Source organism: Microtus pennsylvanicus, chromosome 2 (genome assembly GCF_037038515.1).
Source record: "Microtus pennsylvanicus isolate mMicPen1 chromosome 2, mMicPen1.hap1, whole genome shotgun sequence".
NCBI classification, from domain to species: Eukaryota; Metazoa; Chordata; class Mammalia; order Rodentia; family Cricetidae; genus Microtus; species Microtus pennsylvanicus.
This window is the reverse complement of record NC_134580.1, coordinates 121,605,160-121,623,482: the sequence shown is the minus strand read 5'-3', so window position 1 is coordinate 121,623,482 and position 18,323 is coordinate 121,605,160. Positions and strand designations below refer to the sequence as shown.

Below are 18,323 nucleotides of genomic sequence, written 5' to 3'. Positions count from 1 at the left end.
ATCTCCCTATCCCCTTTTTAATAACTTCCAATTCTGCTAAATAAACACTCAAACAAAAAACCCTCAAACATTTAAAAATGCTGTTTAAAGGTTAAATTATTCTGGAGTAGGATATATAAGTTACATTATTCTAGATAATCTAACGCTTTCTCTAATTCTCTAATGGCAGTTTCTAATGGCCTCTTTTATTGATTTCTCAATGACTTAAATGCCAGGTGTTTAGGACTGCTGTGGGACAATGGTTTTACCCTGTAAAGATTTGTTTCTTATACTTGTTTAATAAAATGCTGATTGGCCAGTAGCCAGGCAGGAAGTAGAGGTGGGGCAATAAAAACAGGAGAATTCTGGGAAGAAGAAAGAGTCAGTCTGCAACCATAACCCAGAAGCAGAGGAAGCAAGATGTGACTGTCTCCCCAAAAAAGGTACCAAGCCACGTGGCTAACACAGACCAGAATTATGGGCTAATAAAGAAGCCTGAGATAATAGGCCAATCAGTTTATAATTAATGAAGGCCTCTGTGTGTTTCTTTGGGACTCAACGGCTGCAGGAGCAGGCAGGACAGAAACCTCTGTCAACATATAGGACTATGATTTCCTACAAAGAAATACAAACTTAAACTCATAATGCTCTTAGGACACCTCAGTTCTTCTTCAGTATAAACCCTACTCAATGCTATTGCGTGTTATTTATTCATACTGTGTGAAGATGTGTCATGGTGATTGGTTTAATAAAGAACTGAATGGCCAATAGGTAGGCAGGAGAGAAAGGAAGAGAAGACTCAGGCAAGAAGAGAGGAGACACCAGCAAGACACTGAAGAAGTCCATTATGATATAAAAGAGAGGTAATAACCAGGTAACTGAGCCATGTGGCAGAACACAAAATAAAAAATATGAGTTAATTTAAGTTACAAGAGCTAGTTGAGAAAAAGCCTAAGCTAAGACCAAAAATTCATAACTAATAATTAGTCTCCGTGTCATTTATGAGCTTGTGACCCAAAGAAAGCTGCAATGCAGTGACTCACACCAATGGCTGGGTGTATACCGACCATGCATGACTGCCTGTCCCCAAGCCTCAGTATAGCAACCAACACTCACCCTAGCCCCTCTAAGTCCACATATCCTAAAGTGGGATGGAGCAGACCAGAGCGGGGCCTGAGGAAAACCAGGAACTTTCTGTTTAGAACTTTAATAAATACATAGGTCATCCTTGAGAGGCAAAGGACTACAGCAGGCAGTATACTTTGTGACTGCCATCTTGTTGGATCCTTTTACGTGATCTTTAAAGCTTCATTTATGGGCTGAGGCTACCAGTGACTAAACTAAACCAGTAACAACACTAATCCCAGAAAAGTTTCAAAAGTCTTCAATATGGTTGGGTACAGTAGAGCATACAGGAAGAGGCAAGTGAATCTTTGTAAGTTAGAGGCCAGCCTGGTCTGTATGGCAAGTTCCAGGCCAGCTGAGGATACACAGTGAGACCCTGTCTCAAATAAATAATAAATAAGAAAATGTTTATCATGTATATATGAAAATTCCATAAACTAATTATATAAGCTAATTTAAAATAAGTTTTCTAAAAGTCTACTGTACCTTTACTTCCAGTGTAGCACCAAATGCCATTCTGAAATCTCCATTGAAGTCTTTACTAAAAATTCTTTGGAATGTCTGCTTGAAAAGAGAAGTATTGAAAGAGTCTCCCATCACCATGTGGCCTCTGGGTAAGAAAGGGGAAAGTATATATTTAAGAGAACTGGAAGCCATTTGGTTGTTCCCTTAGTATTCACAAAGAAAAACACGACCACACAGGTGCTACAGATTAGCTTAAATGAAAAATACCAAGGTCAATTTGTATTTAGCAAAGAAAGTATCTCAAAAACATTAAACAAAAGATCCTTATGGCAGTTCTAGGGGGCTGGGAAGGTGGCTCAGTGGGTAAGGGTACCCCTAAGTCTGATACTTCAGTTCAATCAATCCCAGGACCCACATGGTAAAGGACAGGAATTAACTCCCACAGATAGCCCTCAAACATCCATACAAGTACCATGACATGTGTGCATTCAGAGTCATACACATATACACTCACATACCAAAAAAGTAAATGTAAAAATATTTTATAAGATTTAAGATACCAATTCTATATTTTGATCACTATACACAAATCATCAGATATGGTACAATCTCCTTGATTATTCTCACAAGAGAAAAAGAAAACAAGCAGGGAAATCCACACAGGTCTGTGGTGCCATTGACTGTACTGTGCTATTTCCATTCTTGAAGTTGGCACCTTACACATTTGTGTAAAGTGCTACCCTGGGAGATGCTAAGTGAAGAGTGGGAAAACTCACAATTCCCATCAGTCTGCAATTATTGCAATCAAATGCTACACAAGTGGTGGCACACTCCTATACTCCAGCACTCGGGAGGCTGAAGCAGGATTGTGAATTTGAGGCCACCCGGGACTATGCCAGTAAGACCGTAATCAAACACGCATGCACACATATACCCGACTGCAGGCAGTAAAGATGTTTAGGCTTTTCTCTCTCACTCTTATCGTTCTCCACCTAAAACATTTGGAGCAGCACCCAGCATTCCCTCCTTCCCCATCAGGCATCTCCAGGTCATCACGTGACCCCTTTAAACCGAATGCTCAAAGGGAAAAAGCACAACATCTCAGCAGGGAGAACAAGCACTGAGGGAATCTGAGTGTCCTAAGAAAGCATCCGCTGCTCCTCTAGTCCAGCCTGGGTCACCATGCCTTTGACTGAGGTCATCCTACTCAGCCAGAACCTGTTTTGTTGTTTCTTCCTTTTCTTTTCTTTTCCTTTCTTTTTTTTTTTAAAGGGGGGTTACATGCATCCATCTCTATGTATGTGTGTTTGTGTGTTTATGAATAGGTATGCATAAGCCAGGGAGGGCACAGAGGTCAGAGGACAGCCTGCAGGATTGTTTGTTTCTTTCCACATGAGTCCTGGGATTGAACTCAAGTCTCAGGCTTGGAGGCAAGCAGGCACACTTACCTACCTTGCCAGCATGTATGTTATTAGTTTCTATGGGGTGGGGGAGAGCTTTTTCTTTTTAAAGTCAACTTCTTCTTGATATACAGCCAAGGCTAGCCTTGAACTCAAGATCCTTTAGAGTGCTATGGGTACAGATATGCCTACCAGGTCCATTAAGACCCAACCTATTACAATTGGCTCCATCTGCCCTACTCTCCAAAACAGGTTCAAGTGGTTCAGATTCTACTTCCTACACCTTCCCCTAAAAGAGCACAAAAAAAAAGCAGAAATACGGACCAGGGAGATGGTTCAAGAGGGAAAGGTGTTTGCTACCAAGACTAACACCCTAAGGTCAATCCCTGGGTCCTCACACTGGAAGAAGACAGTTAATTCCCGCAAAGTGTCCTCAGATCTCCACATGTGTGCACTGACATACATACTCATGCACACACATAAACTCCACAGTGTCCTCAGACCTCCACATGTGTACACTGACATACATACTCATGCACACACATAAACTCCACAGTGTCCTCAGACCTCCACATGTGTGCACTGACATACATACTCATGCACACACATAAACTCCACAGTGTCCTCAGACCTCCACATGTGTACACTGACATACATTCATGCACACACATAAACTCCACAGTGTCCTCAGACCTCCACATGTGTGCACTGACATACATACTCATGCACACACATAAACTCCACAGTGTCCTCAGACCTCCACATGTGTACACTGACATACATACTCATGCACACACATAAACTCCACAGTGTCCTCAGACCTCCACATGTGTGCACTGACATACATACTCATGCACACACATAAACTCCACAGTGTCCTCAGACCTCCACATGTGTGCACTGACATACATACTCATGCACACACATAAACTCCACAGTGTCCTCAGACCTCCACATGTGTGCACTGACATACATACTCATGCACACACATAAACTCCACAGTGTCCTCAGACCTCCACATGTGTGCACTGACATACATACTCATGCACACACATAAACTCCACAGTGTCCTCAGACCTCCACATGTGTACACTGACATACATACTCATGCACACACATAAACTCCACAGTGTCCTCAGACCTCCTCATGTGTGCACTGACATACATACTCATGCACACACATAAACTCCACAGTGTCCTCAGACCTCCACATGTGTGCACTGACATACATACTCATGCACACACATAAACTCCACAGTGTCCTCAGACCTCCACATGTGTGCACTGACATACATACTCATGCACACACATAAACTCCACAAAGTGTCCTCAGATCTCCTCAAGTGTACAATGACATACATACTCATGCACACACATAAACTCCACAAAGTGTCCTCAGACCTCCTCAAGTGTACAATGACACACACATACACTCATAAATAAAAAAACAAATAAATATATTAAATTTAAGTTAAAGAAAAAAGGCAAAGGAAATGCAGTCTCTCTGGCCCCAGTCATGGTCCTCTGTAGACGCTCCTCAAACTATGCCATGTATTCCAGCCAATAGGACTTGGGCAAATGTGGGTTGATTCAGCAAGTGAGAAATCAGATTTAAGAGGCCGCACTTCTAATGAGCTCCCAGAGAAACCAAGGCTGTGTGTGTTCAAACTCTGCTCTATGCTAGAATCACTGGAAGAAAACTTGGAAGAATGCCGATGCCTAAGCCATGCCCCGTGTTAATTATACCAGGGGACAGGACAGACAGAGCAGTTTACTTTGTTCTTTACTCTTTTCCTAGAGTCTCTGAAGCTCCTGAGTCGAACCATCATGTAGCTGAACTACAGATTCTGGCCTCCACCTCAGTGCTTTCTGAACTTCATGAACACTAAAATCAAGACAGTTACTCCCCAAGAGCTCTTGATTCAGAGGATCTGAGGAAAGCCAAAAAACATTCCTAATCTGTTCCATAAGCCCTATGGTTCCTAGTCCAGTCATCGTCACAAGCTGAGAATTAATTCTACATTTTTAGTTGAGGACAATACTGATGTGGCTTGTCACAGTCACCTAGCCAGGTCAAGTTCCTTCCAATGGCATGACACTCAGATGCTATTGTTGACCTATCACAAAGATGTGCACAGCTGAAGGCCAGTGGGCACTCCACATCAGCACAGCATTAGACTTCAGGTAAGTTCAACAATTCCAAAGAAGAAACAGTTATTCTCATGCGGTTTGTTCCCGGTGAAATCCCGAGACCTCTTGCTAAACACCGCTTCTTCCTCCACAGGGCCCACACTCCCTTTCCAGCCAATGAACGCAAAGCTGAGTGACCTGAAAGCTCCGAGGTTCCCCTCCCTTACTCCTATGACTCCATCATTCACTTCTTCCCTTACCATAGGAAAGGCATAGTTGAATACGTCAACATACCCTGTAAGATTTGGACAGCATTTCATCTCCAGAAGTCCAGTTTGATCAAGAGCACAAGCATAAATATCAATGCAGTGACCATTTGCAGCAGTTCGATTAGCAAGCATCTCGTAATGCTGTAAATAAAAAAAGAAAACTATCTTTAGGAAAGAGAAGCATAATTGCCAAGGCATGTCTTAATACACCTAAGGATGCAATCAAGAAAGGGAGCATAGAATTCGCTGTCTATAAAACAACCACATAGAATAAAAATACAGCTTTAGATTCAAAACTCTAGAACCATTCTCTCTAACCAGAGCCATAGATGGAGACAAGTTAATGGGAGCCAAGATCAGGAAGAGTCACTATACAATCACCTTCTGACTTCAGAAAAGTAGCCATCATTCATCTAGAGAAGTCCACACCTGGCTGTTCTGCAATTACAGCTGGAACCCAACAGTGCCTACCTTGGTCGCCTTTTTCATGAACCGCGCATTATCTTTCTCAATATCATGCCAGGAACGAATAGGAGTCTTCAATTCATCTCCAACCACCATGCCAGGCCCTTGGGTGGGAGGGCCTCCAGTGAACAGCATGATCCTGGCTCCAGTGTTTGGAAAAGTACCCTAAAAACAGAGTGAAGACTATGGTAGAAGCATACAGTACCCCCTCCGAGTATGGCTTCCATTTACATATAAAATACTCCAAAGACGAACTCTCCACCGTCCTGCCTCCTCACCTGCTCTCGGCACTAGGGGTGCCGTGGAGTAACACGCATGACAGCAGAGAAAAGCAGCAATTACTTTCTCCCAACCAGGTGGTTTTGCAGTTTATTTAGTAAAAGTACTTTCCACTACTCCCATTCCCGTAGTTTCTCATAAAATTTTTGGTATTTTCAAAATACTGAGGGCCTCCTCGTGTGCATAATAATGACTGAAACATTTTTGGATATACATACATGACCTGACTTAAATCACAAGAAATTTTCAAACAGAGCTATCAAGAACAGCTTGTATGATTTGAGAGGTCCCTATAAAAGTGTGAATTACCTCCAACAATCCAACAGCAATGGACAAAGCAACACCAGTGGACCGCAAAGGTCTCTTCCCCTGAGTTACTGGCCATGGGTCCCTCTGCAGCTCCCCCAGAAGATCAGTGAGGTTCATATCAATCTTGTGAACGGGCTGCAGAAATCTGGATGATTCCAAAAGGGCACATCAGTTGTGATTTAGGAAAGTTCCTTTAACCCTAGGTCACCCAGTCAACTGCTTTTCAGAATCATTATTCAAAAGCAAAAACTCAATTCTTTTCCTTCAAAATTATCTCTATAAACACAAAAGCAATTCCAAGCAATTTTAATGTGAAATATACTATAAAATCTAATAATCACTAATTTATACATGTATCATTAAAAAAAAATCAAACTGAAAAGGAAAATGTCAGCTTAATTAAATTTTAAGCAGCAAAGAAATCCTAATAATAAATCCAGTTTGTTTCTGTGGACAGTCTCTACCATGCTGAATCTTCTGTTCGCATGCCTCTTGAGCCTTAGAAGCTGAGAAAAACACTGGTTTCCCACCAGAGTGGAGGCTGTCTCCAACACAGTTTGCTGGTGGCTAACCTGGCCGAAGGCAACCACAGGCCTTCACTCAACTGAAGGAAGTGAGTGCTTGCTCACAGGTTTATTTCAAAGTACCCAAAAGAAGTGGTTTTTGTTTTGTCAGCTTTACTTAAGAATCAAGGATAACAGCATGTGTCCAAAAGGAAGGGACCAATGAAACAGTGTCAAAATGTTTCTGTAGGACATTGAATAGCAATTGGGTTTAGTCTTTAATTCTTTTTCTTAAAACTATGGGACCGGAAGTCCTGGCATCGCTCTTCTTGCTCTCCTGGGCTGTCAGGCATGCCCACCACGGAACAGGTAACACTGTGTACTGATAGCTCACCTGCTGGAAACAAAAGGCTGCTCCTGAGGTTGAGCAGGCCTTGCTTGCTGCATGGGCATAGCTGACTTGGTCAGGCCCAGCATATCCTGAAAAGGAAAAACAGAAAGATCGAATTTCCAGTAACACTTAAAATAAACAATAAGCATCACAGATCTACCCTTGGTCCTTCTCAACAAAGCACAAACCTGTATCTGTTTTGCAGTTAAATCCTTGGTCCCTCGGAAGACGTAACTCTTGGAGATTCCTTCACAGCTTAACTCGTGAACCTGCACCATCCTCCCAAAAGTGATAAGACCAACCAGAGCATCGGGAGGAAGGAGACTCAAGGACATCTGCAGGGACTCTTTGAGTGCTTGAAGGTCATCTTCCTCCAAACATGTGTCAACCACATAGAGAAAGATCAGAGGGGATCGAGCACCTCGCTTTGGGCAAAGAAAAACAGCATAATGATCAGTATACACATAGCTACAGCCAGCTAGCATAGAGCAAATTAGGTACAAAACAGCAAGTCTTTATACCTGTAAATATCCCAGGGGCTACCAACTGTATAGCTAAAAATCTACACCAGCTTCTAATTACCTCATCAAATGACCCAGAGTACATCAAAACAAACATAAATCTAAAAATGTATTTAATATCTAATACCTACTATGTGCCACTGCACATTACTGCAGCGCCATTACTGCAGACCCTGGGATACATAACTAAACAGAAAGAACAGAGATTCCTGGCCAACCAGCGGGAAGGCCAGGGAGCAGTAACAGCTAAGATGGAGGAAGGTGGCAGATCCCTGTGATAAAAAGGGAGCAGGGCCAGGGATGATGCCATACGCCTTTAATCTCAACACTTAGGAGGCAGAGACGGATGAATCTCTGTGAGTTGGAGGCCAGCCCGGTCTATATACTGAGTTCTAAGACAGCCAAGGGCTACATAGTGAGACCCTGTCACAAAAAGTAAATAAATAAAAAATAAAATAAAAGAGATAGAGAAAGAAAAGGGCAGCCTCAGTAAGACAGTAAAATTTGAGGGGACAAGACCCAACAGATAAAGGCCAAACCACACCTGATGGCCTGCATCGATCCCCAGAACCCACAAGGTAGAAATATTGGCTTCCACAAATTATCCTCTGATCTTGACACGTATGCCCACACACACACACACACACACACACACACACACACACACACACATAAATAAACAAATACATAAACAAATCATGGTAATGGGGAGGAAGAAGGGAAGGGAGTGGGGAGCAACACAGACACAGAGCAAAAATGAGTTCCAGCCTGAGGAAAAAGATCAAACGCCCTCTGGCAGGTGTGACACTTGAGGAGTCAAGAAGGCCCACGGGCTGAACAAGGACCCTAGTGGGGGGGGGGGGGGGGATGAGACATGGGGCCTTGAAGACTATCTTTTGTTTTGAGTGAAGAGGGGCCAATTCAGTCAGTGGAGGCTTCTGAGCAGAGAAGTAACATAATACATGTTTCTAGAGAGTTACAATGACTGCTGGGTTAAGAATAAAATACAAGCAGACATATGTCAATGAGGGAGAGCAGCTAAGATACTGTACGTATCTAGTGAGAGGAGGAAGATGGCCCAGGATGGCTGGAGACAAGAAGGTGTGGGGGGTAGAATCTAGGTATGTTCTGAATAGTGACTCAGTGGATGGCCTACTAAATAGGACAGGGGATGTGGAAGAAAGAAATCAATTGTGAGAACAGGAAGGGGTAGATCTAACTCTTCTAGGCCAGGCTAGCCACTGTTCATCTCCTCGGCTGCATTTGGTTGTTGATTTCACCGGACTCATGCTCAAGATAGGAAGATCATGGGCAGGGTGTGTGAGGGGCCTAAGTCTCAGAATGCTTAGAGAGAGCCAGAGGAAACAGCTAAGATCAGGGAGGTGGGGAAAGAACCAGACTACAGAATTTATATCAGGGCCAGACAATCCCTGCAAGCCTATCTCTCCTTCTACCATATAGGGACAGCAACAGGAAGGGAGGAGGCACCACCTAGACAATGAAGTGTCTCAAGAGAGATGGAGAAGGCTGTGGAGACATGCTTTAATTCAGTCAGTTCCACCTGTTAAAGCCTAGGTCGAGACCTGAAAACAGCCAGTAATGCAAATGTACTGTAACATACTGTCTAGAATCTGCTCCCACGGACACCAGCTTTACTTTACAAAGCCAGTATCGCAAATGTACTGTAACATACTGTCTAGAATCTGCTCCCACGGACACCAGCTTTACTTTACAAAGCCAGTATCGCAAATGTACTGTAACATACTGTCTAGAATCTGCTCCCACGGACACCAGCTTTACTTTACAAAGCCAGTATCGCAAATGTACTGTAACATACTGTCTAGAATCTGCTCCCACGGACACCAGCTTTACTTTACAAAGCCAGTATCGCAAATGTACTGTAACATACTGTCTAGAATCTGCTCCCACGGACACCAGCTTTACTTTACAAAGCCAGTATCGCAAATGCACTGTAACATACTGTCTAGAATCTGCTCCCACGGACACCAGCTTTACTTTACAAAGCCAGTATCGCAAATGCACTGTAACATACTGTCTAGAATCTGCTCCCATGGACACCAGCTTTACTTTACAAAGCCAGTATCGCAAATGTACTGTAACATACTGTCTAGAATCTGCTCCCACGGACACCAGCTTTACTTTACAAATCCAGTAATGCAAATGCACTGTAACATACTGTCTAGAATCTGCTCCCACGGACACCAGCTTTACTTTACAAAGCCAGTAATGCAAATGTACTGTAACATACTGTCTAGAATCTGCTCCCACGGACACCAGCTTTACTTTACAAATCCAGTAATGCAAATGTACTGTAACATACTGTCTAGAATCTGCTCCCACGGACACCAGCTTTACTTTACAAAGCCAGTAATGCAAATGTACTGTAACATACTGTCTAGAATCTGCTCCCACGGACACCAGCTTTACTTTACAAAGCCAGTATCGCAAATGCACTGTAACATACTGTCTAGAATCTGCTCCCATGGACACCAGCTTTACTTTACAAAGCCAGTATCGCAAATGTACTGTAACATACTGTCTAGAATCTGCTCCCACGGACACCAGCTTTACTTTACAAAGCCAGTAATGCAAATGTACTGTAACATACTGTCTAGAATCTGCTCCCATGGACACCAGCTTTACTTTACAAAGCCAGTAATGCAAATGTACTGTAACATACTGTCTAGAATCTGCTCCCACGGACACCAGCTTTACTTTACAAAGCCAGTATCGCAAATGTACTGTAACATACTGTCTAGAATCTGCTCCCACGGACACCAGCTTTACTTTACAAAGCCAGTAATGCAAATGTACTGTAACATACTGTCTAGAATCTGCTCCCATGGACACCAGCTTTACTTTCACGGACAGGTGAGACATCTGTATCACTCCAAGTATTTCAAAAGAAACTCAATTTTAACAGTGTTCATTAAACACGTGACAAAATTACCTGGATGACATACTCAATTGTTGAAAACTGAGGCATCAATTCAGCAGGCTGGTTCACCTCAGATATACCTGTATATGCTGGAGGGAACTAATGAGAAGAAAAGAAAACAACATTTACTTAGGGCTACAAGCGATTTGTGTTCTACTTTTTTCTTTGTGCTGGAGCTAGCCTAAGCATAGGCAAATGTACCACTTCTGAGCTCCAGTTCCAAACATGCATGGTACACTTATGTTCCATTTATAACACTGATTTATGACCACGTTAATTCTGAAAGCACAAGATAAAAACCATCTTGCTAAAACACAAATATTAGCACTCAAAGCTTCTAATTCTCTTCCATGTCTATGGCCATATAACCTTAAAAAAGATTTACTGATAAAAATAGATATTACACTTGATTTTGGCCAAAAGGCTAGCCTAAAACCCGTGTCCAGAGAGTAAGTCTACCCCTAACACTTCCTGGACCAGCGCCAGGACCCACAGGCTGGATGACCCAGAGACCTAGGATAGAACCAAACATTCCTGGAGGGGGAAAAATGTCAATAAAATGATGCCTAACAATATTCTGCTTTACACACAGATTGCTGCCTAGCCCAATTGTCATCAGAGAGGCTTCATCCAGCAACTGATGCAAACAGATCCAGAGATCCACAGCCAAACATTAGGCCAAGTTTGGGGAATACTGAAGAGGGGGAAAAAAGATTGTAAGAGCTGGAGGGGCCAAGGACAATGTTATGAAATAGTACTTTAACTATGTAAAGATGTATTACATTTGTTTATGTTGCAGAATATTGCTTTAACTAGGCAAAAATGTGTTACATTTGTTTCTACTCCATTTGTTTAATTATGTGAAAGTGTGTTGGTTTTGTTTATGCTCCATTTGTTTAATTTGTAGCAATATGTTGCTGTTCCACCTTGCCTGTCTAAGGTACTTGAATGGTCTAAAAAGCTGACCAGCCAATAGCTAGGGAGATCTCTGAGTTCCAGGACAACCAGGGCAACACAGGAAAACCCTATTAGGGGAGAGAGGGTGAAAGACATGGCACTTTTGCTTGTTTGTTGTTCTTGAAACAGGTTTCTCTGTAGCTCTGGCTATATTGGAACATATTCTATAGACGAGGCTGGACTCGAACTCAGAGATCCATCTGCAAGTGCTGGGATAAATGGTGTGCACCATCACCACTCAGCAAAACGACACTTTCAAAGCAGAAGGAGCTCAACACTGATACTGGACCCCTAAAGTTACATGAAAATTCAATAACATGTACCATCTAATTAAGAAATTAATGTGATACAATAAAATACAAACAGCAAATCTATTTTCTTTAGGTAATATATTTACTTCCTATAGAAAACTTAGAAATATCAGAGATTTGTATATGTCCCCTACTATTCAAAACCAATGTGCCCAACAAAAGCCATTACCTGAGATCACCAAAGAGTGCTAATCACCAGTGTAGATAGAAATGTAAGTTGATATAATCTTTTCCAGAGTAGTACAACAAAAACAAAATGTGTGTGTGTGTATATATATATATATATATATGTATATATATATATATATATGTTGTTTTAAATTACATACCTGATTTCTTTGAAAACAGAAATTGCAAGCCCAAAGTTTTGCTCGATAATCAACTTGACTGTAAGAAAGATAAATATCACAGAGGTTTATTTCTAAGCAGGAAAGCAATCAAATGTAGACTAAAGTTCTGTAAATTAAACAGACATGTGCTCCTATGAGTGTGCATATACAGAAGAGCTCATGAGATTGACTGCAGGGTAAACTAGTTATTAAGTACACCAAAAAATTCCCTCAAATTAGTAAATTCTTTTTTTGTCTTTTTCATGTCTATGATCATGTTTTAAGATTTCTTCACTGCCAGGCAAAGGTACGTGCCTTTAATCCCAGCACTCAGGAGGCAGAGGTAGGCGGATCTCTGCGAGTTCAAGGTCAGCCTGGTCTATAAGAGCTAGTTCCAGGACAAGCTCCAAAGCTACAGAGGAACCCTGTCTTGAAAAACCAGAAAGAAAAAAAAAAAAGACTTCTTCACTCACATAAACTATAAGCTTTTTCCTTTTGCCTTTATTTTAACTTGGTTGTCAAGATAGACCCAACGTTTCCAACAATGTAAACTTTTTTAAAGATCTGTTTAACTATTTTAAGTGTTTGTGTTTTTTCCCTGTATGTATGTGCAGCACACACATGACTAGCAGAGGCCAGAAGAGGGCGAAGGATCCCCTGGTACTGGAGATACAGAAGGCTGAGCTACATGTAGGTGCTGGGAACATAACCATGAGTCTCTGCAGTAGCAGCAAGTACGCTTAACCACTGAGCCACCAATCTCCAGCCCCTATATACAACCTTCAATTTCAATAATGAAATCATATTTCATACTTAGGCCATAGAAAGTATGTTTCCAGGTTGGTAAAGCTGATAGAAACGGTTCATGAGAAAGCATCTATTGCTTCTTTTCCCTTTGTGAATTTAGGGTATTCCTAGCCAATGACTACCATTTTACAAGCAGGGCAGAGATTTTCCTAATATGAGCTTGATAAAGAAAAAAAAAATGAAATAAAGGAAAAGGTGCTTCTGCATACAAAACTTTTAACACTCTCAATTTGTTTCAGAATCCCTCAGCCATGAATGGTGGTACACTTCCATGTCTTATAGCCTCCCCCTGATGCCGGAGGGCCACACAAGTCCTCAAGGTTGAGACCAAGTTATGCAACATGAACACTCTACCACAAAAAATAATGGAAAAAAAGTATTTCCAATAGTGCCCAAATATATGAATAGAATAGAATCTCAGGTTTAAAAAACAAAAAGAGTAAAGTTTTTTAATTTTTCCAATGCTTTAAATGGCCAGATGGTGGTGGCACACACCTTTAATCCCAGCACTCAGAGGCAGAGGCAAGTGGTTCTCTGTGAGTTCAAGGCCAGCCTGGTCTACAAGAGCTAGTTCCAGGATAAGCTCTAGGACACAGAGAAACCCTGTCTCAAAAAAAAAAAAAAACCCACAAAGAAAGAAAGGAAAAAGAAAGAAAGAAAGCCATTCCTCAAAGTCCACAATTAAGTCAGAAGCAAACTGCTAATCTGGAAGAGGATAAGAAAGTAAGGAAGTGAAGAAAGAGAGGGATGGAAGAAGGAACAATTCCAAACTCTCCCCATCTGTCCTCCCCTTATTCAAATAAGGTTCCTTCCAGAAATACCTTTAATCCCAGCTTTTGGGAGGCAGAAGCAGAGGCAGAAGGATCTTTATGAGGTAGACACCAACTAGGTCTACATAGTGAGTTCCAGGACAGCCAGGGCTAGATCTACCTCAAAAAAGACAGAAAACAAAAGATTCCAATTTGATCTGAAGTATTTGACCAGAGAGGTTTCCGTGAGCAATCATCCCTAAGAATCTTAGCGTCTACTTACTCTTTCTCAAACTGGAAACTCTTCTACAGAAATCAAGTGACTTTTATGAGAATTGTATAAAGATGACAATTTATTTCTTATTTTACCAGGTTTTTAAAGCATTCATACCAAAGTGGATTGAGAATAGCCTTGCAGGTTGGCCTGCTGCAAAGCACAGGTTCATACTGTACAGGAGGCAGGTCTGGGCGTTCCTTTAAAGGAGTGAGGAGACAAGCCAAGGGAACAACCATTCTTGTGGCTTCAAGGCGGCTAGAAGGCCACACATTCCAACTGAAACGCACGCCATCTCGCTCTTCATTCTGCTGAATGAACTCCAGGTATGTTGCCATGGTCTAAAAGGGAAACTAAAAATAAAGCTGTAATTAGATGCAAAATTCTCAGCTGATCTTAAATAAAACAAAAAAATAAAAGATGGTCCCAAGCCAGGTGCAGTGGTTCATACCAGAAATCTAGCATTCAGTCCCACACAAAGAGATAGTGTTTCACAAACATTTGGTGAGGAAAAACCTGTCACTGCAGGATAACAGTAACTTTCTTCTCTCAGACCCCCAAGGTAGACTATTCTTGCTTTCTGTCTTATTTTTCTGTTGTCATGATAAAGACCATGGCCAAGCCAGGTGTGGTGGCACACAACTTTAATCCCAGCACTTGGGAAGCAGAGGCAGGCGAATCTCTATGAATTTGCAGCCAGCTTAGTCTACAAAAAGATAGCCAGGACCATTACACTGAGAAACCCTGTCTCAAAAAACAAGGAAGACCATGACCAAAAGCAGCATGGGGAGGAAAGGGTTTATTTCAGCTTACTTTTATAATCCTTCATCTTCCAGGAAAGTCAGAGCAGGAACTCACGGCAGGCACCATACAGCGGCCAGGGGAGAGCACTGCTTGCTGACTCGTTCCTCAAGGTTTGCTCAGCCTGCCTTCTTATAAACCCAGGACCACCTGCCTAGGGGCAGCACTGCCTATGGTGGGCTGGACCCTCGGGCATCAATCAGCAATCAAGAAAATGTCCAACAGGCCCACCTGGTGGGAGCATCTTCTCAACTGAGATTTCCCTTTCTTAAATGACAATGCTTGTGTCAAGTTGGCAAAAAACTAACAGGTCACCTTCTCAAACCATCTCTGTAGAACTTGAAAAAAATTAATCAAAGCAGTTAAAGGCTGAAGTGCTGGGCCATTTGTTAGCTGTGTGTAGGCGGATATTACTACTATCTAGTTGTTTGTTTGTGGTGCTAAGGGTTGAACCCAGGGCCTTGTGCATGCTAGGCAAGCACTGAGCTCAAGTCCTCAGACAAGCCAGTTTCAACCATGTATCTAAAGTCTCAAACTGTTGCATCGGCCAGCAACTTCCCTAATTCCCTTCCTTCCTTTATCCATCAAAGCACATACTGTATGAAATGTTACATTCCAAGTAACCTTTTGTGCCCCCCTCCCCCCCCACACACACACTGCTCCTGTATGCTGATTTGAGAATCCGGTTACTAACAGGAAGCAGCATGAAATTCAAGCATTTCTAATGGGCACACCAACACTACAAAGGGGAGTTTGCTTTCATGCCAAGTCTCCCTTTGTCCTCCTTCCTTAGCATGGTTGCTTATGCTCATCCTTGAAAAGCCCTGGGAAGTCAGTCCTTCGGACTAAGCTTTCAGACCCCAGTGTTGTTGAGTAAATGCCTCCTAGCTGTGTACACATCGCAACACATAAGTTACTGAGCTTCAACTGAACAAGCCCTTCGGGAAAGCAAGCAAGGACTGGCAAGGTGGTCCAGCGGGTAAAGGATGACAGCCCGAGCTTGGTCCTCAGATCCCACACAGAGCTGTAAGGAGAGAACCACTACATCAAGTGTTGCCTTCAGCCCCCAGCATGGGAAACCTGACAGGTGCACACATAGCATGCACATCTCATGCAAAGAAATAAACAAAACAATGAAAAAGGAAAGCAAGAACATTGAATCTATGAGATGAGACAGAGGGAAAATTCTTGTAATCTCCATTATCTGAGAAGCTGAGGCAGAACCAAAGGAGTTCAAAGCCTCCTGGGCTACATAGGGAGATCATAAAAAATATATATGTATGTGTGCATATGTATATGTAATATTATATATAGCATATATTATATATGTAATATAATAAGTAATATTTTACATATATATAAAATAGTAAAGTGCTTTTAGTGACAGACATGCTTGATAACTGTCTCCTCTGAGGAATATCATACTGCAAATAAACTTTGAGGAGGGCAATTTTACATGCCCAGAAAAGCAAATTAATTATTCGACCATACAGAACCCACACAACGAAAATCCCCAATCTGTTCCAACGGAAACTCTAAGACATCTCCTTGTTATTGCTGGCAAACACAGGAAGCCGAAACACTGACTACACAGAAAGCACTTATGTACCTTCCTGGAGGGCAAAAAATAAATCACAGGTACGTACGTTCTAATATCGCCATTTTCAGCAGCTACTTCAGAAAACCCTATTCAATATCGGTGACCCCTCTTTAAAGGTCCCCAGGTCTCTCTACATTTTAAAATCTGCTCCCTGTTTCCCATGACCTCCTTTCCTGACCCTTCTAGACCACAGTTACTTAATCCTGTTCATGTTAATTCACAGAAGATTTCAGTGAATGAACTAAAATCCTTTTTAGTTCTATGTTCTTTTATTTAATTCGATATGTTGAGAAAATGCACGTTTTTTTTCAAGGGACGTGAGTCCACTGCTCATAGCAATTTCTCAAGGAGTACGGATATCTGAAAAAGTAAACACGCGAGTGAGAGAATACACAAAAGGATGCAATAAAATATCTGAGCCACTCTCATTTCTCCACGACATAACTTTCCAGGACTTAGTAGCCATCTGTAAGCGCGGCTAAACACCTAATCCTGTACGGAAGATCTGGGTTGTGGTTTCACTTATCACAAAGCAAAACTCAAGTTTTTCATGAGGATTCAGTCCTTCCGGATGTTCACGCCACCACCACCACCACCACCCCAATTCCCGTGGCTAAAGAGCCAGAAACTGGTCCTCTGCCATCAGGCATGGGGCGGACGAGTCACTTTCATCCAGTTTCTGGATCATCAATCCCCTCTGATGCCTCAGCCTGACAAGCAGAGGGCTCCTCCCCGAAGCAGCCCACCTTGCCGGGGCACCTCTGGCCTCAGCCCTCCTCATCCTCCTAAGCTCCCACTCACCAACGCGGGACCGCTCAGCAGTCCAGAGCCACTCACCTGGACAGAGCCTTCCGCGCCCCACGGACTCCAGCGCTCGGCCCCGGCTTCCACCGCCAAGTCCACCTCAGCTCACAGTCGATTGGTCAGTGCCCCCATACGTAACTCCACGGCGCCTTGTCTTAGCCAATCAGAGAGCGCTGCTCTGGCTGACGCATAGCGCGAAACCGTCAGAAATGCTGCGCCGCCATCTTTGAATAGGGCAAGGCAGTCGTTTCTCACACTCGAAACTTCAAAATTCAGAGTTTCTTTAGGGTACGTGCGTCCTCGAACACAGTCCTAAACGCTTCTCCTGCCCTGCGCAGGACCTCGGCGCCTGCGGGTCCGTCGTCCAAATGCATCCAACACTTCTCAGGCGTCCGCCCTTACCACGACGTGTGTTTGCCTCAGAGGGAAGTCCCTCTGGTCACCTTAGTTACCGGGAAGCGAGACCGGTGACGTGTAGCCCCAGAGGAACCCGAAGTTGTCCGGAAGAGGCCATCAGCTTGCGGGAAGGGCCATGGAGGTGGCAGGGAGTCTCTACCGCTAGGTGAAGTTCTTTCTGAGCGTGGCAGGCGCAATTTCTCGCACGACCAAACTTTCCCTTCTCACTTGCTGCTATGGCTTCTGTGCTCAGAAGAGCCTGTTTCATCTCTCTGTCATCCAACAAGGAAATGAGTAATTGGGTACAGTCCTCGTATTCAAACATTTTAGGAGTCTAACAGAGTCCACTTTTATGGATAATACAAATTTCTGCGACCGCCACAGTCATAATTTCTTACAAGTGGAGAAGAAAAAACCCAGCGAATTCTCAAATCTTTTTGAAGATTTATTTTTAATTAGACCTGCCTGTGTGTCAGTGTATGCATGTGTGAACATGAGTG

The 18,323-nt window shown here is 42.8% G+C and overlaps 1 protein-coding gene across 1 annotated transcript in view; it reads right to left on the bottom strand.

Moving 5' to 3' along the window:
• The window catches only part of Sec23b (SEC23 homolog B, COPII component), a 36,517-nt gene extending 18,640 nt beyond the window's left edge, over window positions 1-17,877 (bottom strand). Inside the window, exons 1-10 of the mRNA XM_075962357.1 lie at window positions 17,461-17,877; window positions 14,340-14,575; window positions 12,393-12,450; window positions 10,808-10,894; window positions 7,504-7,740; window positions 7,319-7,404; window positions 6,422-6,566; window positions 5,840-5,998; window positions 5,394-5,509; window positions 1,591-1,714 (exon numbers count right to left, since the gene is read on the bottom strand). Coding sequence (XP_075818472.1) covers window positions 1,591-1,714; window positions 5,394-5,509; window positions 5,840-5,998; window positions 6,422-6,566; window positions 7,319-7,404; window positions 7,504-7,740; window positions 10,808-10,894; window positions 12,393-12,450; window positions 14,340-14,560 — 1,233 coding nt within the window. The 5' untranslated portion in view covers window positions 14,561-14,575; window positions 17,461-17,877. The remainder of the gene's footprint in view (window positions 1-1,590; window positions 1,715-5,393; window positions 5,510-5,839; window positions 5,999-6,421; window positions 6,567-7,318; window positions 7,405-7,503; window positions 7,741-10,807; window positions 10,895-12,392; window positions 12,451-14,339; window positions 14,576-17,460) is intronic.
• Between the last annotated feature and the right edge of the window lie 446 nt (window positions 17,878-18,323).